Source organism: Mastigoproctus giganteus, chromosome 4 (assembly GCF_048544385.1).
Source record: "Mastigoproctus giganteus isolate SK-2022 chromosome 4, ASM4854438v1, whole genome shotgun sequence".
Taxonomy (NCBI): Eukaryota; Metazoa; Arthropoda; class Arachnida; order Uropygi; family Thelyphonidae; genus Mastigoproctus; species Mastigoproctus giganteus.
Genome location: NC_143578.1, coordinates 50,826,360 through 50,850,140, shown reverse-complemented (window position 1 = coordinate 50,850,140; position 23,781 = coordinate 50,826,360). Strand labels below are relative to the sequence as shown.

Sequence of the window (23,781 nt, the reverse complement as noted above, 5' to 3'; positions counted from 1 at the left end):
TAGATCAGATGACTGTGATAATGAACATCTTTACAAACAACTTAGCAGGCCAGTTTAATCAGAATGCCTTATTATGGTAAACTTTAATTTTCTAGATATTGACTGGAACTGCTTATTAAATATTCCATGTTAGAGAAATGTCACAAGGGAAAGAATTCTCAATATGGTTATCAGTAAGGATTTTATTCATTGAGCATTAAGAAACTTGAAGCAATAATGTGTGACACTTTCTAACTATTTTTCAGTCAGGCCAAATGGAAATTTTAACAAGTTCAAATGCTAAATGGGAAATGTTTGGGGAAGTTATTCTGGTAGCATCCAAGTCTTTTATAGGAACACAAAGATCTTGCCTAAGGTACAGACTAAAATGGATGAAAAAGAACTGATGACTATAGCATCAGAGAAGAAAGATACATGGGATGAATTGAAAATTGAGGGGACCCTGAATCCTACAGTCAATAAATTAGTCTGTAATAAAGTTATTCAACAGGTCAGATGTGCTAAGAATGATTATGAAGAAGCCTTTAGCTAAGAATGCAAAACTAAGGAATTCTTTGCTTACATTAGCTAAAAAAGAAGTCAACCATATTAGTCTGCTTTATATTTATGGCAATGGTATTGGTGAACTCTCTGCTAATACACTAAATATTTGCAGCCACATTAACATGAGAGGAAGTCTTTAAACTTAAGGAATGGGGTTTGAATGATTTGTGATAACTGAAATGGAAACAAGTAAAGTTGCTACAATTAAAAGTGAACAAGGCAGTGGAAGCTCACGAGATTTCCAATTATATTGAAGAAAGCAGCAAAAAAGGTTATCAGTTCTTTTGCTGTTATAATAAGAGCAGATTTGGATTCAGGTGACATCTCTCTCTCTCTAGGTTGGAAATTTGCAAATGGCTGTCCTACTCACAAAGGAGAAACTACCTAATTTAAAAGTCAGACTTACCCACTTGTGAGTTTAACTTCTTGCCATGTAGTCCTGACTAAGTCATTATCAAGATGTAATGCAGAGTCATCTAGACAGGAATAGAATTATAAGAGAATCACATCATGCTAAAAGGGGAGATCATTTCTGGCTGATTTAACTAGCTACTGTCACTAGTGAATTGGATGCAAAGAATAATATTGACCAAGTTTACTTAGATTTGAGTAAAACCTTTGATATTTATATAAATTGTGTAAATTGGAGTAATGTAGTATTAGGGGCAAGTAGCTATTATGGATAGATGGATGGTCAAGTAGTAGGAGAAATAGTATAAATCATTCTCTTTGCTGTTTTTAATTTTTACTGTTGTTGGTGTTGTGCTGGACTTTACTGTTTTTAATATTTGTTAATAATATTGATGTATACATTTAAAGTTCAATGTCTTAGTTTGCTGATGATACAAAGGTGGTAGGGCAATTAATGACAATAACTGCTGTACGCTACTGACAGAAACTAGATAAATTATTTGGATGGAATGAGAAGTGCCTGCCAAGGTTTAACACTGGAAAATGTTTACATTTGGATTTTTTTATTATTTTATTTATTTTTTTTTTAATTATGAAAACCCCAAATACGAGAGGTATTACAGAGAGCCTCCATAATACCTCCGTATAACCTATAGCTTGGTACCGTGCATGGGTTGGAAGTTGAGAAGACGAAAGAAGATATTTGTTGACTTCAGACTTGAACTTCCGTAGACTAATTTTCAGGAAATACGTATGAAGGAAGGTTGTTCCAGAAAACGGCAGCTGAACGAATAAATAAGAAAGATGAAAAGTCGATTCTGTGAGTTTGAAGTTGGACAGTAAATGGATGTTGGCTGCTGGCAGCACGTGTTCGGACTATTTTGAAAGCGAGAAGGGGAATTACAGAAGCCAATTCAGAAGAACAGTGCCCATGGAAATAGCTGTAGAAAAGGCATGCAGCAGAAACAGAATGTCTATGAGATAGAGTGGAGAGACTCTGTTAGAGACGAGTCATTAATTAACTTAAATGTCCTCTTCTGAATGGAATCTAAAGTCTGAGAGAGGTTTTGGGGGCACCACCCCAGATGTGGGAATAATATTCCATGGTAGGGCGAATATGTAATTTGTATAGAGTGAACAGCTGTTTGGAAGAAAAGTAACGCTGAGAGCGAAAGAGAAACCAAGTTTTTTAGATGCAGAGGAAACAATATTTGAAATGTGCTTGTGCCAAGAGAGATTAGAAGTCAGGGTAATCTCCAAAAGAGATATATCATCTTGCCAAGAACTTGGAGTGTCACCAAAGATAAACATAGGAACAGAGGAATCATTTTTTGCGAGATATAAGACAGGACTGAGTTTTAGAAGGATTGAAATTGACTAAGCTGTCTTTGCCCCACTGGATAATTACGTGAAGATCGGCATTTAAGGAATTGGTAGCAGATTTTCGAGAAGTTGAAGCTGATTGAGCAGGGCAAGGTTTCTCAAACTAGAAAGTGGAACGCAATGTGCTATCATCAGCAAAACTATGGATATGATTTCCGGTCAATGGAAGGAGATCATTAATATACAAGAGGAAAAGAGTGGGGGAAAGAACTGAACCTTAGGGGACACCCGCATTAGTGGAGAAGTTAGAAGACAGAGAACAGTTGGTGAACCCTAAGATGGAAGCTTGTTTAGAAGACTTATGCCAAACATGATTGAAAGCCTTTGAGATGTCAAGAGCAACTGCTTGTGTTTCACCGAACTTTTGTATTGAATTTGCCCGTCTATGGGTAACATAAGCCAGAATATCACCAGTGGATCGACACTGACGGAATCCATACTGCCGATCGTTGATCAGGTGGAAGGTTTATAGATAGTTTTAGTGGGCGGTTAATTGATTTCTCCATTACTTTAGAAACAGTAGAAGTAATTGCAATGGGACGATAATTGGATGGGAGAGATTTGTCATCCTTTTTAGGAACTGGTTGGATATGAGCAAATTTCCAAGCATAAGAAAAAAACCTTTGGAATAAGAAAGTGAAAAATGGCAGCAAAGACCAGGAATGAGTTCAGGAGCATACATTTTGAGAACAAGTGGAGAAATACCATCAAGACTCGGGGCTTTCTTAGCTTCAAGATTTGTAAAAATCCTTCTGACATCCTTTTGACTGAAGACCACAGGAGGTATTGAATGGAGTGTGCTGGGAATGGTGGAAGGTGGTTTACCAAGATCATTAATACAAGAGTTGGAAGAAAAATAGGATGCTAGCAGGTCAGCTTTATCCTTGGCTGAAGTGGCTGTATGGTTAGGATTGTCCAGTATTTTGGTAGGTAAATGAACAATCGTTGCAAAAGTCTCAGCATCTCGACCAGCTGCGTCTGTGTGACTAGAAAACGGAAGCCTGATGGAGTTGTGAACATTAAAATCACCAAGGAAAATTACCTCACTGCTAGGAAAGTTGGACTGGAGAAAGTCAAGTTGCAAAGAGAGGAAGTCAAATAGTTCCAAGTGATTAGTGGAGTTGGCAGAATGGTAGAAACAACAGATGAATTTGACACAATGAGGTAGAGTTTTTAAGCCAGAGGAGATTGAAAAGGGGAGATTCTAATTTACCAAGTCTCTGACAGGGAATATCAGAATGGATATATGCACAAGTAAGGTTAGAGTAATCATAGAATAAAGTACCCTGTAGGTAGGACCAAACTCGAGATAATTGGTAATGAAAAGAACTAGGGATTAACTATATAATCGATATGTAGATTTTTGAAAATTGTAGATAGGCTACAATTGGGATTCCGTTAATGATAGATATAGGGGAATTTTTCCAATAGAGACAAAGCGGTGGTTATTCCTATATATATAAAGCAATAGTTAGGCTATTTGCAGGCTTTGGAGATCACATTTTTTAATGTGGTTTAGGGCACAGTGGCATATTCTTGTCGAGAGAGAGAGAGAGAGAGAGACACTTCGTTTATTACATTGTGTGGAAAGTGGGCATCTGGGGGGGGGGGTCATCTGATTTCATGAAACCTCATCTACTTGTCGTTATAGTTATATGTATCTGGAGTTAACCTAATATTTTTTTGGACTAACCTTCCCTAATACATTTTCTCACAGAATAAGTTTACTTTATCTTGAATATTCCAAGTGCACTAGTTTCTTATTTCTTAGACTCTTATGTTACCTAATCAGCACTTTTTTTTTTTTTGTTGTTGTTTTAAAGATTTTTATTTGAACACAGAATGACAAATTGAAAATAGCACTGTTCTATCAATTTTTCTTAAGTATAATGGAATTGAGGAAGTTTTTTTCTTTTTTAGTGGATGGTGGTCATAGGTCAATTATCTTTAGTCGTATTGGGGGAATAAAAAATGCAATTTATGCTGAAGGCTTGCATTTTAGGTAAGTATGGTATTTTGTTGGTGTTGTATTTTTCTAATTTTTTCTGCTGAATTCACAATTTTACATTAATCTTTAAAATGTGTGGTAACCACTTCATAACAATTCTGCAAAGAGGATTTACTTTTATTATCTTTGTGTAAAGTTGTATTTCTAGTGGATTATTTATACACATCTGGTGTGCTCTGATTTTTCTGCTTGATATTCAGGAATTTTTTAGCAGCTTATCTGTTTCAGTAATATTTTGAAAAATATTGTTCAAATGGTTAGAAAAGCTGTGGGTTTAACAGAATCTTGTTATTACTCTCACAGAAATATATCAGATTAGTTCTCCTGTGGTACCTGAAATGCATTATTTACAGAATTATAGATGAGAAATGGAAAAACTATATCTCTATATACTGTTTTATAGATTATTGCAGTTCAGGCGGACTAGTTTTTGATAAGTGTGAATTGACGACATCTTAGTTGAGATAGTGAGTAAAAGATAAATTGAGGTTGCATTGTACATTTTTGTTAGCTCTTAATATACAGTAAAACCTCACTAATTTGGATCCTCTATAATTCAAACTACCTTCTGTTTTATTTTTATGCATTTTATTTAGGCAGAAAGATTTTTCCTAACAAGAATTTAATGGTACAGTGTCAGATTTTTTCAAAACAGTTTCACAATCACTTTATAAAAGAAGTCAAATCATTTAAAAGGAAACATTAAGGCATTGTTGTTGTTAAACAATACACCTGTGCATTCTTCTGCTGATATTTTATCAAGTAATGACATGAGACTACTGTACAGATTGGAGCAGTATGGCATTAAGGGCAAATTGCTGCTATGGATAAAGGAATGGTTGAGTGGCAGAAGACGGAGTGGTAATCAATGGACACTGCTATTTGTGGACTAATGTTATTAGTGGAGTCCCCCAGGGTTCGGTGTTGGGCCCATTGTTGTTTTCTTTATTTATTAATGATATTGATGAAAGTATATTAGGTTTAATATCCAAGTTTGCAGACGATACGAAAATTGTCAGGGTTGTTAATGACCCTAATGACGGTACGCTACTGCAACAGGATCTAGAAAAAATGTGCAGATCGGCTTGAGAGGTGGCAACTGAAGTTTAACATTGACAAATTAAAGTACTGTATATGGGTAGCAGTAACCCCAGAGTGACATATCAACTGTGTGGTACTACCCTAAGTGTAAATAGACCCCATAAGCTACTCTTGCAGACCTGGGGGTAATTCTGCAGTCAGATATGTTTTCTGTGCAGTTCAGAGTCTGCAAGACTAGCTCATGGTGTCTTGTCAATGATATACAGGAATTTTTCTAGCAGGGATAAGGCGATTATCCCCTTGTATAAGGCAATGGTCAGGCCACACCTTGAGTACTGTATACAGGTCAGCAGACCTCATTTTAGAGCTGCTGGAACAAGTACAGAGAAGGGCAATGAGATTGGTGAATGGAAGAAAGGGTTTCTCTTAAGAAGAAAGGTTTAAGCTCTGCAAATTGCAGTCTGGAGACCAGGCACCTGCAAGGGAATCTGATTGAGGTGTATAAGGCATTGAATGGTTTGAGCAAGCTCAATGCTGATGGGATTCTTCCTCTTGCCCAGATTAATCACCCAATGGGACATAAATTCAAATTGAGGTAAGACAGTTGTAGAATAAATAGATGTGTGGAAATTTGCCTTTAGCCAGCAAAGGCAAAGGAGCCTTACTGACCTGTAGGCTTGAAAGGTTTTTCATTAAATAAATGTGAAATTTCAACGTCATTAATTACATTTTTTTTTAAAACTACACTCCCATAATTTCTCATTGATGTAAAGGGTTTTTCTTCTGTTAATATCGATGCAAAGTAACTGTTGGGTTCATCTGCAACTTCCACCGGGCTCACATCTGGTGAGTATGGCTTTGGCACACCCAGGGTCCTGAGCTCAGGGTAACTGGGGAATTTTTTTTTTGGCTGGTGCAGCATAAGCCTCAGGCTTCCTTGCACCATATAGCTAATAATAATAATATAATACTGTCCCACATCCATTACATAAAGGTTCGATCTGGTTTGTCCTTCTCTTCTTTGCATTTATATATGTCAGTGGTTCCCAACCAGCGGTTTGCGAACCCCCAGAGGTTTGTAAAAGTGTTTCGGGGTTCGCACTAAAAATTCTGTAATGGCGTCTGCTAAGATTTACAGGCTAATGGTGGAAACCCTGGGGTCTGCCACAACAACACGTGAACACCCCTGCTTAGATTTACATAGGTATATTATTGTAAACTACAAAATATAATTAATAATAAACAATAAAGTAAAATAAAACTAAATAAAAAGTATTGTCAAAGAAAAAAACCCCGTCTCCCACAATTCCTTATAATTAGTTTGCTATATTATAGCATATCATGTTAAATGAATGTTTTCCATACTAATTTTTTTTTTTTTTTTCATTCTCAAGGATCATTGTTATGTATAGGTACTTTTTTTTTTTTTTTTTTTTTTTTTTAGAACCTATAGTACTTAGTACTGTGCATGGGTTGAAGGTTGAAAAAAGATACTTGTTGACACTAGACTTGAATTTCTGTAGATTGTAACTTTCAGAAAATACGTATGAAAGAAGTTTGTTCTGTGATTTTGAAGTTGGACAATAAAAGGATGTTAACTGGTGCGGCATGTTTTCGGACTTCTTTGAAAGAGAGAGCGGGAATTATAGAAGCCAATTCAGAAGAACAATGCCTATGCAAGTATCTATAGAAAAGGCATACAGCAGAAACAAAGTCTATGAGACAGAGTGAAGAAACTCTGTTAGAGATGAGACATTAATTCACCTAACTGTCCTCTTTTGAATGGAATATAAAAACTTGAGAGAGGTCCAGATGTGGGAACAATATTCCATTGTAGGGCAGATTTGCGATTTCTACAGTCAACAGCTATTTGGTAAAAAAATAATGCCAATAGCAAAAGAGAAAACCTAGTTTATTAGATGCAGAGGAAGCAATATTTGTAATGCTTTATGCCAAGAGAGATTAGAAGTCAGGGTAATCCCCAAGATCTTGCCTAGAAGTCGGAGTGTCAAAGATAAGCATAGGAGCAGAAGAATCCTTTTTTCCGAGATATAAGACAGGACTGAGTTTTAGAAGGATTGAAATTAAGTTATCTTTGCCCCACTAGAGATCAGCATTTAAGGATTTGTCAGTGGATACTCGAAGTTGAAACTGTTTGAGCAGAGCAATGTTTCTCAAACTGGAAGGTGGAATGCAATGTGCTACATGAGCAAAACTATGGATAGGATTTCCAGTCAATGGGAGAAGGTCATTAATATATAAGAGGAAAAGATTGGGAGAAAGAACTGAACCTTGGGGAACACCAGCATTAGTTGGAGAAGTTAAAAGACAGAGTGCCATCTACCATCGCCCGCAGTGAGTGATCAGAGAGAAAACTGGATACCCAGCTATGAAGAACAGCTGGCAAACCATGGGATGGAAGCTTATTTAGAAGACCTTTATGCCAAGCATGATCAAAAGCTTTTGAAGTGTCAAGAGCAATGGCTTGGGTTTCACCAAACTTTTCCATTGAATTTGTCCATAGGTGTGTAACATAAGCCAGAATATCACCAGTGGAACAACACTGGCAGAATCCATACTGGCAATCTTGATCAGATGAAAGATTTCCAGGTAGTTTTTAAGAGTTGGTAGTTAATTGATTTCTCCATTACTTTGGAAAGACTAGAAGTAATCGCAATGGGATGATAATTGAATGGAAGGGATTTGTCACCCTTTTTAGGAACTGGCTGGATATGAGCAAATTTCCAAGCAGAAGGAAAAACACCTTTGGAATAACAAAGTGAAAAAAGATGACACAAAACAGGAGTAAGTTCAGGGGCACAGATTTTGAGAACAAGTGGAGAAATACCATCAGGACCTGAGGTTTTGTTAGCATCATATTCATCAAAATCCTTTTGAAGAAGACCACAGGAGGCATTGAATGGAATGGTTTGAGGTGATTTACCAAGATCATCAATACATGAGTTGGAAAAAAAACAGGATGCTAGCAGGTCAGCTTTATCTTTGGCTGTTGTGGCAACAGCACCATCTGGTTTTGTCAGAGGTGGGAACATAGATGGGCAAAAATTGAGGCCAATATCTTTGGCAAGAGACCAGAATGCTCGGCTACTATTTGGACAAGAAACAAGTTTTCTACTCTTACCCTGTTTGAAATATAGTTTGGTCTGATTAATAACTGCTTTACAAAGTATAAATAATATTATGCAATGTCATTTATAAAAACTTAGTACTGGAAATATTTTATAATAAAAATTCAGAAATATTATACGATTTCAGAGAAATATATTCTTAGTGGTTCACATTAAAAATATTATGTTGAAAGGGGTTTGCGATAAAAAATATTACATTGAAAGGGGTTCACGAGTCAAAAAAGGTTGGGAAGCTCTGATATATGTGAAGAATTCCTTATCCCTCTCCTTTGCTCTTTGCCAGCGAATTCTCATAATCTGCCTTTGCCAGCCTAACCTTTTCTGTGGCACTATTACAGATCAATTTGTAGCTATGATAGGCTTTAGTACTTTTTATTGCTCTGTAACTTTTCCATGCTGCCTTTTTCTGCTCAAGTAATTTGAGCAGAAAAACTGAGCTGGCAACTTCATTATTCATCCAACTTGGAATTCTCCTCGTGATTTTTTTTAATAGTATATAAGCGTTCAAGGCTTCTGCAATTAATGTTTTAAAGGTATACCATAATTCAATTGTATTCGCTCTCTGTGAGATGTCTACCCATTAATAGAGGCCATGTAGCTTCTTAAGCCGTCATAATTTCCTTTCCTGAAATTATAACCTATTCCTTTGCCTTTAACTACTGATACATCTCTCTCTCTTCATCGTCCACCGTAGAACTCTGATCACTTCCTACTACTGGTTCCTGTACTGTCAGCCCTATTATGTCATCCGATTCATGGGTGATGACGAGGTCTAGATTATTCTTTTCCTTAGTACTTTCCCTGACATGTTGATACAAATGGCAATCATCATCAGTTGATTTAAAAATTTTGTCTCCCATATGGAGTTTCCTTCCCATTTGCTCCAATCAATTAAAGGCAAATTAAAATCATCCATAATAAGACATTCATGCTTACTTGCCCATTTCATTTGCATGTAGAGGCTCTCATAATCTTCACAATCACCTGCCTGTAGATTACTCCCACTCTCAGTATACCTTTGATTCCAACTACCTCACACCAGATTCTATACTAGCATGCAAAATGTCTGAATCCGCGATAGCTTTCATCACGCTCAGGCTGCTTTTGATAAGAAGCATGACCCCACCCTCTTCTATCTTCCCTATCCTTCCTAAATACATTATACAGTAAACCCCCGCTATTTGTGGGGGTTATGTTCCTGTGAAATGCCGCGAATATCGAAAATGCGAATACTAAGTTATGGCTCCCATAGTAATAAAGGGGTTCCGTTCCAAAGTATAAAATATATAAGAAAAACTAGTCTAAAATTTTGTCTATGTATGTATTATATGTACCTTCATAATATGACTATGTACATAGACAGTGCATAGTGAAATGCAAGCATATGGCATCGAAATGAAAATAAGAAACACTTTAATATTAAATGTAATATTTATTAGAAATTTCAAACAAATCTTTCAAACCAGCGCCTTTGCTAGCTAAAAAACTTATCCCGCCAGTGCTATCACCAGTTTCGCTAAAGTGTTGATAAAGGAGTTTTGCCTTTTCACGAATGATGAGTGAACTTAACGGAATTTTATTATGAGTTCGGTCTTCTATCCACAGATTTAAAGCCTTTTCCATTTTTTCTAATTTAACATCGCGAGTTACAGAGCAAATTTTTGAAGCAATTAGCGCGTTTTCACGGACACTACGGCGGATTTTTTCTTCAAATTTTTTGATTGATCGTACCGTTGACTCATTGATTTTATAATGTTTTGCCACTGAGGAGACACTTTCACCATTAGAAATTTTGTCTAATAACTCAATTTTATTCGCTGATATCATCACCTTTGATCTTTTCACATTTCCCTTGTTATTCGTAGCCATATTTTTGTACGGGTTAGAAAGAACTTGTCCACAATAAAGTCACTTTCTTCCGTTAACACGCTCGAAAAAGTCTGTTTTACACTGCAAAACAGTAGATTTATCACTTTTGTAAGCATATCAATTTACAAATTGATAAATTTATTCAATTTATAAGCATATAAATTAAAAGCAAACGACGAAACCTTCCATGACAAGTGCATAACACATACTGAACAAGGATTAGCGAGAAACATCCACGCTCACGATTTTGTCACCCTTCTCCCCCCACCCGCTGAGCACTGTTTTGACCGGGAAAGATAATTTTAGCCACGCCCATGTTTTTTTTTATGGCGGAAAATGTTCACGGCGCTTTAAAATTCACATTTTTTTAGGTTTCATTTTATATTAAATCAGCGACCGCGAATAGCGGGGGTTTACTCTGGGTGGCACCACGTTTCTGTAAGCCCTATTATGTCAGCGTTACTTGTCCTAACCAGCAATTCAAATTCACTTATTTTATTCAAAAAATATTTCTTGACTGAATGTCTAAGACTATGAAAAAGGTTTATGCATTGATGTGACACTTCCATCATTTCTACTACCCAAGTAGTATGAAGGCATCGTTTATTCGTATCTGATATTGTGAACACCTTCACAACAAGTTGCCTATTGCACTACTTCTAATAAGTAACACTTCTCTAGTAGAGAAGACTACTGTTACTTATTCTCATATGGACACCACCACCACCAAGACGGCACCGTTTCGAAGCTGGTTGGCTTCATCATCAGTGGGTGGGCAGGTACCCTGTTGCAATAGTGACAACCAAGTTATGAAGTATAACTCCACAATATGAGAGATGCTTGATGGTATGCGTGGTTTAATCGAAAAATATTTCTTGACTGAATGTCTAAGAGTATGAAAGAAGTTGTTGTGAAGGTGTTCACAATATGAGATATGAATAAACAATGCATTCATACTACCTGGGTAGTCGAAATGATGGAGGTGCCATACCCATATGCATAAACAATCTCTTTCATATCGCCTAAATGAAAAGGAGGTGAAGCAAGTGAAAGAATGGGCCTTGGGATTAATATCAACAAAACTAAGCTCATGGTCCTTAATGGGGCAACGCCAACACCTCCCATCACGTTACACGGAAGGCTGATAGAGAGAATTGACAAAAAATCAAATATCTAGGCTGTTGGATCAATGACAAAAACAAACTGGATGTGGAAATAAAAGCAAGGATTGAAATGGCCAGGCAGTATTTTCTTGTGATGATATGTTAACGTTTTGTCAGTTTTGTATGGTGCTGAGACAGGGACACTGAAAACTAACACCTCAAAAAAACTAGAAGCATTTAAAATGTGGACATACAGAAGAATGCTAAAGGTACCGTGGACAGCAAGAGTGACCATTGAGAATGTCCTGCAGAGAATTGGAAAAACCTGTGAATTGCTGAAGGACAAAAGGAAAAGAAAAACAGTGTCTTGGACACCTGATGAGGAACAACAACATACGCAATTCCACAGCTAATTATTGAGGGGAGAATGGAAGGAAGAAGAAAGCTTGGGAGAAGACATACACTGTGGCTTGATAACATTAAGAATTGGACAGGACTGAACACAGTAGCTGTTCAGAACTACCAGAGACATTTGCCGTGGTGGTTGCCGACGTGTGTTAGGAGATGGCACACAGAAGAAGAAGAAATCTTTTTGAATTACCATAACTTGTTTACAAGCTCATCAGCCTTGTTTCTACCTGAGTAGAATTACTCTACTTGCATCATATATAATACAAATATATTAATATGACACATTAATTTTCTTCTAAACAGACTGCTGACTGTACAAATCTCAAGTCTGCCCTATCTTGGAATTATTCCCACATTTAGAGTGTGTTCCCAAAGCCTCCTCTCTCAAGCTCCTAGATTATTGAAAAGAGGATAGTCAGGTTAATTAAAACTCATCTCTTACAAAGTCTCCCCACTCTGTTTCATAAATATTCATTTTCTGCTGCATGTGCCTTTTCTATAGATACTTCCATTGTGCTGTTCTCAATTGACATCTGTAATTTCCCCACTCTCTTCCAAACCAGTCTGAACATGTGCCTCAACCAGTCAACATCCATTTACTATCCAACTCCAAACTCAGAGAACTAATTTTTTCTCTTCCTCATTTATTCCTCCTACTTCTTTTCTTTGAAACAGAAGTTGGTAAATTTCTCCTTTACGTGTATTTCCTGAAAATTATGGTATACAGAAATTCAAGTCTAATGTCAACACGTATTCTCAACCTTCAACCCATGCATAGTATTAGGTACTATAGGATCTAATACTTTTGTGTTTGGGTTTTCATAAAAGGAGCAGTGATGTTTAGGAGTAGGATACTGAGACATGACGATTCAGTACAATTCTTTAAATTATTATCAAGAAGAAAATCTCCCTGAATGGGATTTAAAACATTTTCTGTCTTTTGTCAAATCTTATGAATGTCAAAAATTAAATCTGAATATGAATATTTACATTATTGCCTAGATGTTAAAGAAAGTTAAGCTGAAACTTTAGTTTCAGTTTTAACTTTCAGTATAATCTAAAAAGTTATGCTGCATTCTGACAATATAACTTTTTAGGTTTAGTAAACTTACCATATGTCAGTCAACTTTGTATTTATTATTACGTGTTATGTACTTTTCAGAATACCATGGTTTAACTATCCTATAATTTATGATATTCGGGCAAGACCAAGGAAGATTTCTTCCCCAACTGGAAGCAAAGGTAACTTATTGCTTTTTTTTTTTTTTTTTTTTTTTTACTGAGAGAAATTTTGATCCCCTTCCCCCAATAAGATAGAGCAGCATTTCCCAAACTGTGTTCTGTGAAAAATTGTAATTAATGATTTTAAAAAAAAAAATAAATTTTTCATATTTGTAGCGTACACCACTTTTGTATCATTATAATTTTTAACATTATTTTTTTTCCGGTTATTAATATAATAGCATAGACTAATAATCACATAGACCGCGGAACACTTTATTTTGGTGGGCTTTTGCATAGAGAAGTATGTGTAGAGGTATAAGGTATGTTAGTGTCTAACGGCTCCTGGGATTTCTCCCATCTCCGCGGGTGTACATTGTATTGGGGCCAGAGATTTGAAGTGTGTGGGGGTCATGTGCTGTATATTGTGTTGTGCCCTTTGTTCCTCCGGTCTATTAGCCGCTGAGCCCCTAGTGGGACCCGACGTTACCACACCATGCCACGGGGAGGCTGACCGGGTGTACCACTGTAGCTAGAGTACTCTGGCGGGTCCTGCCACCTACTTTCCTGGGATTTCAGTGGCTAGGACCAGATTTGAGAATGAGATGATCGCTGTTTCTTGAGCAACGGTTGTAATTTTAACAGAGCGTAGGGTTGTTCACTGATAACTTGTTCTAGGGCCAAATAGGTTGGGCAGTAATTTTGATGTTTTTAGATTTAGACCTGTGGGGCATGCGTGTGTGTGTATATATAAATATATATATATACACACACACGCACACACACATATATATATATATATAAACTAAATAAAAAAAAAAAAAAAACGTGCAAGAGAAAAGTAAGGGAGGAAGGCAGAAGACTGGAGAGTAGGAAACAGAAGAAAGGGGGCAATAGGGAAGATGGCCCCTGATGACAGTGTGGCATGCCCAGTGCCTCACCAGAGAGAGGAGTGGGGTGGTGGGTGGACGAAAACCACCACCCCACAACAAAAAAAAAAAAAAATCATTCTGTAAGAGAAAAATGGGGGGGGGGAAGTAATGGCAGGAAACAGAAGAAAGAAGCCGAAAAAAAAAAAAAATGAGAGAGAGAGATATACCCCGCAAGTTCAGGGTAGGTACAGCTAGCACGGCCAGTCAGTTGGAGCCAACAACTTACTGGAAATCCAGCAGTGTGAGTGCTACTATGGTGGATGGGTCATGTTCAGTAAGGTCTAGTTCAGGTGCCGTCATTGGGACTCCATTTGGTGAGTCTGTGTCGCATCCAGACTGAAGGCTGGTCCAGTAGTCCATCAGAACGAACAGTGGGGGTGGTCAAAACCGGTAGTCCAAGATTGATGGTCAAGTCCGGGGATCGATGCTAGGCCTCTTCTTGATGAGATGTGTCACATCTGGTCAAGAGAAGTTTGTCCAGGGATCGATGATGAGGAATTTGTCAAGGTATGTGCGGACCCTGTCTTTTATTGCACTGCTGGTCAAGTCTTGTGCAAGTTGGTCCAAGGCATTAGCATCCATGGCTCAATGATGCGTAGCAACAATTGGCAGTCATGGTTGTTATGACCTATTGATTCGGATACTAAGGTGGTGGTAGCGCTTTCTGCCTGGTAAATAAGTCCATTGCAAATTGACTCAGAGCTCGGTAAGTTTCTTGATTCTGTAGGGTGAGGTGTTCTTGATTTTGGTAGTTGAAGTGTAGTTTTGTTATTAGGATCCTCCTGAAGTCCTCGTAGATTTCACAGCTGTGGGCAAGGTGCTCCCACGTCTGATCCTCCACAGTGGCAGCGGGGTGAGTCTGAAATTCTGAAGTCATGTAGTTTTTTCTGGAAGTAGCCATGTCCAGTGAGGAGGTAGGTAGCATAGAGTCCTGGTGAAAACCAGACAGGTGTGAGGGGGTAGGAGGCCCTGACATCAGGGAGGAATCTTTTGGTGACAGCGCCTTTAGTTGATGGCATCTATGAAAAAGTAGCAGTGTAGTGATCTAATATGCAATTTGGCCTGGAGTACATGGGTTGAAGAAGAGAGGGAAGCGAACCGATATCATAACTTAACTCACTTTCTTGTATAATTTTTTTTTTTTTTTTTATAATTATCAGTATTTCGAAATATTATTATTATTAAAATAAATGACCATGGATTTGTGGTTGAAAAAAGGAACTTTAAAACAAAAAGCAAAGTACTTTTAGTAGTGCAACTGTGGTCGATGAAAACAAACACAGTATTGTCACACTTCAAATTGAGGATGAAAGCTCGCAGCGTTTTGTTCCCCAAAAATCCGAAGTGAAAAAACAGGAACCAACTAATAAAAGACCAAAACGAAAGTATGGTGATGGTTATTTGAATTTCTGCTTTACATTGTGTTGGAAATAAAGATGCTCCTGATGCACAGTGCGTCGTATGTAATAAAACATTAACAAACAGTTCTTTGGCTCCCACTAAACTTCTGTTTCGTAAGTGTTCCATAAATATATTGTGAGATGAAAAGTATTCCGTGACTAAAAAAGTTTGGGAAATGCTGAGATAGAGGTTTATAACTGATTGAGAAGTTTAACCTCGTGTCTTTATGGGAGTTAAATCCTTATACAGCCACTCCCCGACTTATGTAAGGGTTGTGTTTCGCAGAACTCTACATAATTCAGAATTTCCTTAAATGCTTATGCAGCACTTGCAAATTTGTTTGAAGCAAAAAAGAAACGTTCGACGAACATATAAATAGAATTATTCAATTTTTTTATCTCATGCGCAGGAAAAATTATAAAAGTGTACAAAATCACAAACATTTCAAAGAGAGGTCTCCTCTCTTTGAAATGTTTGTGGCATAACGTCAGCAAGTTTTACCTTTCGAGCATCGTTGCCAGAATTAACTCTCCAGCTGATAAGTACGTCACTGCAGAAGTTGAGGGGCTGTGGAGATTTAATCAGGGTTTTTTCCAAAACACCACAAAATTTTTCTGCAGCCGCAGAATTGGCACTGGCGACATTGCCGCATACTTTAATGTTTTGGAAACCAGTGCAATGCTTGGACCTAGTAAACCACCCATTGCTTGCCATGAACTTGGCTTGGGGTTCACCATATATCTTAAATACTTTTTGCTTGAATGGCCATTGGACTCAGAAGCAGCACTTGCTTCTGAATCTTATTTTCCATCCATATTATTAATAGCTTTTCCATCTTTGATATAACACCTGAATGCTGTTTTGTGATCACTGTTGATCCCTTAACATGATCTTTTATATGTGCGCTGTCCCTTAATATAGTATTCGTTGTTGAAGCAGCAAGACCTAATTCTGTGCAATAGATGACGAACTTTGTCCTGCTTCGTAATTTCATTTCTAAATCAATTTTGTTTTGTTTCCTAACACTGCCAGGACCTTTCCTTTTAGAGTTTATATAAGTAAAGAAGTCTTTGCTGTTTTTTTTGCACTTTACACTTTCCACTGATCCCTTTCCCTTCACCATTATAATAAGTAAATAGGAATGAAGAGAAGATTCTGAAAATTTATTTATGTTTTTTATATGATTTAAGATTTCAGTGAAGGGGAACTCATCTCACCATAATACCGTAACATAAAAACCCACAGAATTCCAGTTATCGCAAATGCAATAAGATCGAGTTTACTACCCATTTATAATAGATTGTGCTAACAGAAAAGCCCAATAAACTGGAAGGTGCAGATTGTTTTTATTGTTTTATCGTAATGACCTCCAGAAATGTGATTTAGAAAAATATCACAAATGCGTTCAAAATTGATTCTTATAACGGAACATATGATAACGATGAAAGTGTAGTTCAATTTCCATTATAAAAATGACCTTTTAGAGAGATAAATAGCTTAGTTATATAGCGAAAATTTCAACTTCCGAGGTCTTGGAACGAATTATCAAAAAAGTGTTATTGGGTTCACATTACGATATTTTCACGATACCTCCATTTATTCATACGGGATGCAAAATACGTTTCCATGATTTTTTTTTAACCCGAGCCTGGTCCGCCCTGTTTTTGTCTAATTTTTAACCCTAACTCGAAAGTTGCTCCCCCCGAAGAAAACTAATAATTTTCATAATTTCTACTCAATTTTCCAAATTGAAACTCTCAATACATAGACAGAAGTATATTCTTTGATTTCCTACCTTTAGCGCACAGAAAAAACTATTAATTCACTCTAAAACAGCAAAAATGTACGATCACATTTCAATTTATTAAATTTTGATGTCGGCAAAACAAGATCCAAGCTTTGAAAATAAAACGCGTTACTTCATTAGTTCAAAATTCGCGCGTCAGCTCGGCGCCTCTGGCTAAAACGAATCAACGCACGCAGAGAGATAATTGACTGGTCAAGCTTACGTCATTAGCGTTACCAAGGTGATCCAAGGAGAAAATGAAACTGTAAACAACTTTCGTGGAAAACAAACAGTTGAGCATCATTATTTGCGAACACTAATTTGCATGGCTCACTCACAACAGTAGCTTTATTACTTTTCGTAATTGTTGTACGAAAGAATTGCAACAAATTGGTTTTGAAAAACTAAAATATTGCATTTCCTTTCTTCAATGTGTATTATCTACTAAAAAAAAAAATCAAGGAAATTCATCTACTGGAAGCAGAAAGAAAAAAACTGTCGTAAAACTGATCACTACAATGCGCATTTCATAAAAAAAAAAAAGTTCGCTTTATTGTAATTGTTTCTAGAGGACTAAATCGGAACAGCAGTTTCATGGATGTATATTTGATCTTCTTACGAAATTTCAAGAAAGTATTTCTATTCGTAGCTGCGTTATAAACTTCGAAAACTGATATCGAAGGGACTTCACATGCATCTCACTGGTGTACAAACGAAGAAAAAAATGCGCAGCTAGTAACAGATTGTGAGAACAATCCGTTACTCGTAGTGAGGGATTGGGAAATTGTAAGTAATTGTTATTGAATACTTCAATATTTCCTTGATATGCATTTGATATCATCAAAAAATTTCCAGAGAAAAATTGAATTTTCATTATCACACAACGCCCGAAAAATTCACCATAAAATGTCATGTGTTTCAATGTTTGAATTCCATTCTGAGCCGCAAATGTAATTTCACTTCTCTTGCGCTGACAGAGTAGCCGTTCACCGAATGAAGAAAAACAGGGTTCATTTTCATGAAATTTCCAATTCCCTTCTTTCACTTGGGGGAAAAAAAACTCCTTAGGGGAGGGAGTCCACCCTTTCTAGTCCCCTGGAGAGAGAGAGAGAGAGAGAGAGAGAGAGAGAGAGAGAGAGAGAGAGAGAGAAATAAAAAATACCCTTTTGGTGGGGAGAAGGCCAAGAGATCGTCAAAGGTCCAGAGCGCTAACTTTCATTTATTTTATTTTATTTTATTTTATTTTATTATTATTATTTTTTTCCTTGTGTTGTTCTAGCAATCCATCCTGGATTGGGGCTTCCCTGGGCCGGGATAGTGCTTCTCCTCTTTTCTCCTTCCCTCTCTATCTTATACAAGTTTTTCTTTCCTCCCTGGGAACTTTTTTTTTTTGGCTGATGCTGCATAAGCTCATACACTTGCTTTCTTGCATCACATGCCACTACTACTACTACTACTACTACTAGTCGTTCCCCAGGGAGGAGGGCGTGCAGTTAGTAGGGGAGATCTTGCCCTCCTGCTAGGGGCGAGTACCTGGAGGCAGTTGTCCAGGTGATCGCTGCTTCCAGGTAGCCAGAATGCCCAAATACAACATCACAATACAGAACACACACATAAGCTCACAAACAGTTTTTCTTTCCTGTCACTTTCTCCAGTGCGGGATGAAAAATTTTTTTCTCTCTCTCTTGCCTTCCTTTTCATCTGTCTTCATCCAACATGGGATATTCCTAAGCGGGATGATTTTTTTTTATTTATTTTTTTTCACGACACACACTGGCCTTACCCTGACAATGCGTAAAAACTGAACAGAGCAACGAGGCCGAGATGAACTTTTGTTCTAGGAGCCGCCCATACAAAAACAAAAAATAAATAAAGAAAATAAATAATAATAATAAAAAAAAAAAAAACAGCATTGCAGCTCTAAGTCAGCTTCATCCTAGGATGCCGAAACTGCAATTGTTTTAGAGAACAATATTTCACATTTTTACTTTCTAACATTATGACATCAAAGCGTAACAAGCAAATATCTTCTAACGATACTTTTGAGCAGCCGTTAGTTGTAATCTGTTAGCTTTGTATTGTTACAAATATTACAGTTCACAAATATGAACAATACACATTTCAAGAAAGAAAGAAATTCATAGCGGATGATTTTGTTTTTCTTTCTTTTGATGCACCAGTTTAGAAGTTTATAACGTAGCTATGGGTGGAAATATTTTCTCGAAATTTGGTTAGAAGATGGAAACTGCTGTTCTGATATTGTTTACTAAAAACAATTACAATAAAGCGAACTTTTTTTTTTTATCAAATGCGCATTGCAGTGTTATCTGTGATATATCAGTATAATGCAGTGAAATATCAGTTTTACACCAGTTTTTCCCGTTTCCAACAGATGAATTTCCTTGATCTTCTGTTCGTAGGAGCAATACATGTTGAAGATAGGATATACGATCTGTTCACCTTCCATAAACTGTTATTGGTACTGTATGGCTTTATTGCCTCTTATGTCAAAAACAGTAGCTCCTGTTTGTCTTTTGTTTATTTACACTTCTCCCTTACCGTCTCGATGTATTTGTACTGGTAACGTGATATATACCTCCCACGCTTCGCTCGTATTCACGCGGAGTTGTTTATCAGAACTGCTCCTCTCCGTAAAAAGAAATTCGCGCGCTTTACACCAAGAAACGAATCAAGTGTCGGGTTTCATAAGCTCTAGGCTGGTTAGGGCGGGGGTAAAAAAATTAATTGAAAAGGCCTAAAAAATTGCATACTTGATGTCACATTTTTGTCATTTGCATGAAATTCAATAGAAGGTTTTGAAATTTTAAGTGGGAAAAGTCAAGAAAACAGTTCTGGCTCCAACTATAGCGAGTTTCAGCTCTGTAATTAGAGTAAAAATTATAGAATTAACTTGCTGAACCCAGTTGGGGCTGGTACGTACCCCAGCGGACGGGGATATGGTTAAGTTTGCACTATCCGGCAAAAGCTTGCATAAAGTCGAATTTCTGTAAGTTGAGTATTACGTAAACTAGGGAGTGGCTGTACTTTGACAAGGAACCAGTGTTTCTATATATTTTCATTATAAAATATTTAGAAGTACTGTTTTTTACATTTACATGCATTTTGTAAATTCTGTAATAAACACATGCATAAATTTGTATTTCTCTATGTTGGTGTTTAGCTACATTGCCTTTGTGACTAAAAAAATATTTTTATCCTGAAATATCTGATCATTTGTCAGTGAATTCTGTTTATGTGTTTTTGTTTAATTTAAAAGTGTGCTTAAATTTATTTCCACTTGGTAGTCGTTAAACAAAAGCTGATAGGCCATCTGGGTCATGGGTTAGCAACCTATGGTGCTGATAACAGGCAATTCTAAAAGAATTTTATTTACAGTAAACCAGACTTTTACAGTAAACCAGATTTTCCAGACTTTGGATTTTGCACAAGAGACTTAGTCACTGTAAATTATCTTCTACTATGCTATGTAATAACCAATAAAGGCTTGTTTTCATTGTTGCTTTATTTCAGTTATGGGGATAAAGTGGTCTTGAAAAAACTGACATTCAGCAATCATTACATTAGTAGAGGCACATGATGCAAGAAAGCAAGCTTATAAAGCATCAGCCAAAAAAAAAACCCTTTCCCATTTCACAGATCCATTCATTCCAAATGTTTGTCTACTTCTGCCTTGAATTTATTTAAGCTATCAACTTCCACAATAGCAGATGGAAGTTTGTTCCAGCAATTAACTACCCGCAGGCTAAAGGCAAACTTCCGTACATCTATTTTACAACTGTCTTTCCTCAGTTTGAATCTGTCACCCTAGGTTTGTAATCTGAGCAACAAGAAGAATCCCCTCAGCATTACACCTGCTCGATCCATTCAAGGCCTTATACACCTCAGTCAGATTGCCTTGCAGGTGCGTAGTCTCCAAAAGCTGCAATTTGCAGAATTTAAGCCTTTCTTTATAAGAGCACCCCTTTGTTCCCTTCACCAGTCTTGTTGCCCTTCTCTGTACTCATTCTAGCACTTGGCGCATTATAGCCTTAGTAGCTAATGCGCCAATAAAACCAAACCAACCAACCAATCATTCTAGCAACTCTACATCCTTCCTAAAATGAGGCTTCCAGACCTGTACACAGTACTCAAGGTGTGGCCTGACCATTGCCTTATGCAAGGGGATAATCACCTTCTTATCCCTGCTTGCAAAATTTCTGTATATCATTGACAAGACCCCATGACCCCAACCTGTCTGCACTGCTCAGGAAACTTCATATCTGACAGCACAATTACCCCAAGGTCTTTCATTCTCCACTACCCTGAGTATAACACCACATAGTTGTTACATTTTTCTGGGGTTACTGTTACCCAAACTTCAGTTTCCACTTCTCAGCCCATCTACCCAACTTTTCCAGATCCTGTTGCAGCAGCATACTGTCATTACTGTTATTAACAACACTGCCAGCCTTTGTATTATCTGCAAACTTTGATATTAAGCTTGATATACCTTTATCAATATTATTGATAAATATACAAAACAACAATGGGCCCAACATTGAATCCTGAGGGACACCACTAATAACATTAGTCCACATAGAGCAGTACCCATTGACCGCCACTCTGTCTTCTCCCACTCAGCCATCCCTTTTATCCATTGTAGCAACTTACCCTTAATGCCATACTGTTCCAGTTTGTACAGTAGTCTTCCATGTGCAACAGTATCAAAAGCTTTCCTGAAATCCATATACAGTGAAACTTCTCCTGACGGGCACCTCTCGTTAACGGACATATCTCTACAACGGACATTTTCAAATTCCCCAACTCACCTCCATTGGTTTTAACGTGTTTGCAGCTTCTGTCTAGCGGGCATTCTCTGTAACGGACGCGGACAGGCAATCTGCACTGTTTCGTTTAGATTAGCACTTAATTTGATCTCCCCATAACGGACAGCGGGCGAGCGCACGGCCCTTTTTCTAGGAACGTTTCTTCCACGTATTGCCTCAATCGTGTGTTTATTTTCTATTTCCAATTCTCTGAATTTTATCAAGGTTTACGTCGCGGTTCTAAACCCTTTTTCAAGAATTTTAAGGCACGTGTAAAACTTCTGATGAATTCGGTGTGTGCGGGGGAGGGGATTTTGTCGGCCTTTCGTCTTTTCAGTTTCCGTTTTCAGTTTTGTTCAGTGTCGTGTGAAGTGCACAATGTCTTCTCGTAAACATTTAACTTTAAAAGATAAAGTCGAACTCATTAATGCGTATGATCGGCAAAAAAAATAAAGTGTTCGCAATCTCGCTGCAAAATTCAAAATCGAGAAGACGACATCCTAAAGAAAAAAAATGAACTGCTCGAACAATTTTGACAACACGTAAATGATCAGGTTCAAAAATCATTCCTGAAAACTGTTGGACTTCAAATTTGTCGCGCATGTGCTAAAAAAATTCCCATTAATGTACATATTTATTAGGGAAAAGGCTTTGGAGGTTGCAAAATCTATGGGAGTAAATGAGCTCAAAGCTTCTGTGGGATGGCTAGACAAGTTCAAAACTTGGCATAAAATTTCTTGGAAAACCATAAGTGGTGAAGGTGGATCTGTTGATACTAGGGTTGTAACAGAGTGGACCGTCAAATTGGAAGATTTATGTAGTGATTTTGAAGCTAGGGATATTTGCAACTGTGACGAAACAGGGTTGTTTTTTTAAAGCTCTTCCTGAAAAAACAATGAGTCTTAAAAATGAAAAGTGCCAGGGCGGAAAAATTTCTAAGTAACGCTTGACTGTACTATTGTGTACAAATATGCTGGGAGACTTTGAACAACCTCTTGTTATAGGAAACCCACAAAATCCTCGTTGTTTCAAGGGCATAAAGTTGAATCTTTTGGATGTTGACTGGAAGTCTAATAAAAAAGCGTGGATGACACGAGATATCATGAGCGAATGGATAAGTCACTTTAACCAAAACATGATTCGTCAAAACAGAAAAATTATTCTTTTCATGGATAATGCTGCATCTCACCCGCACATTGAATTGTCCAACATTCAAATCGTTTTTCTGCCACCAAACACATCTGCAGAGTGTCAGCCCTTGGATCAAGGGATAATAAAAAATTTTAAACTTCACTACAGAAAACGTGTTTTAAGACATCTCATTGCAAACATGAACGATGTAACGTGTGCGAGTGATTTGCAAAGAAAATCAGCATCCTAGATGCTGATTCAATGGATTTCCTCTTCAGTAAACACAATTAGAAAACAAACTGTCGTGAACTGTTTTGTAAAGTGTGGCTTCTCAAACGCAAAAATTGAAGTTGTGAACAGCAATGTGGAGCACCAAGAAGAACAAGAACTTCAACATCTATTGATAATGTACGATACTTCAGCTACAAGTGACCCTGGCTACAAAGATATAGACTCGAACCTCACTACTTAAGATGGTGCTCTAGATATCAACGACATTATCATCGATATTTTTCTAGAAGTTCCTCGTGAGGATGAAGAAATGGAAGGAGGTCATTCTGTCGAAG

General features: G+C 37.3%; 1 protein-coding gene across 1 annotated transcript in view; it reads left to right on the top strand.

Annotated features, from left to right (window-relative positions):
- Positions 1 to 23,781, top strand: part of Phb2 (prohibitin 2) — a 64,037-nt gene that overhangs the window by 21,171 nt on the left and 19,085 nt on the right. Inside the window, exons 2-3 of the mRNA XM_090371544.1 lie at positions 4,258 to 4,339; positions 13,081 to 13,160. Of these exons, the coding sequence (XP_090227670.1) occupies positions 4,258 to 4,339; positions 13,081 to 13,160 (162 nt within the window). The remainder of the gene's footprint in view (positions 1 to 4,257; positions 4,340 to 13,080; positions 13,161 to 23,781) is intronic.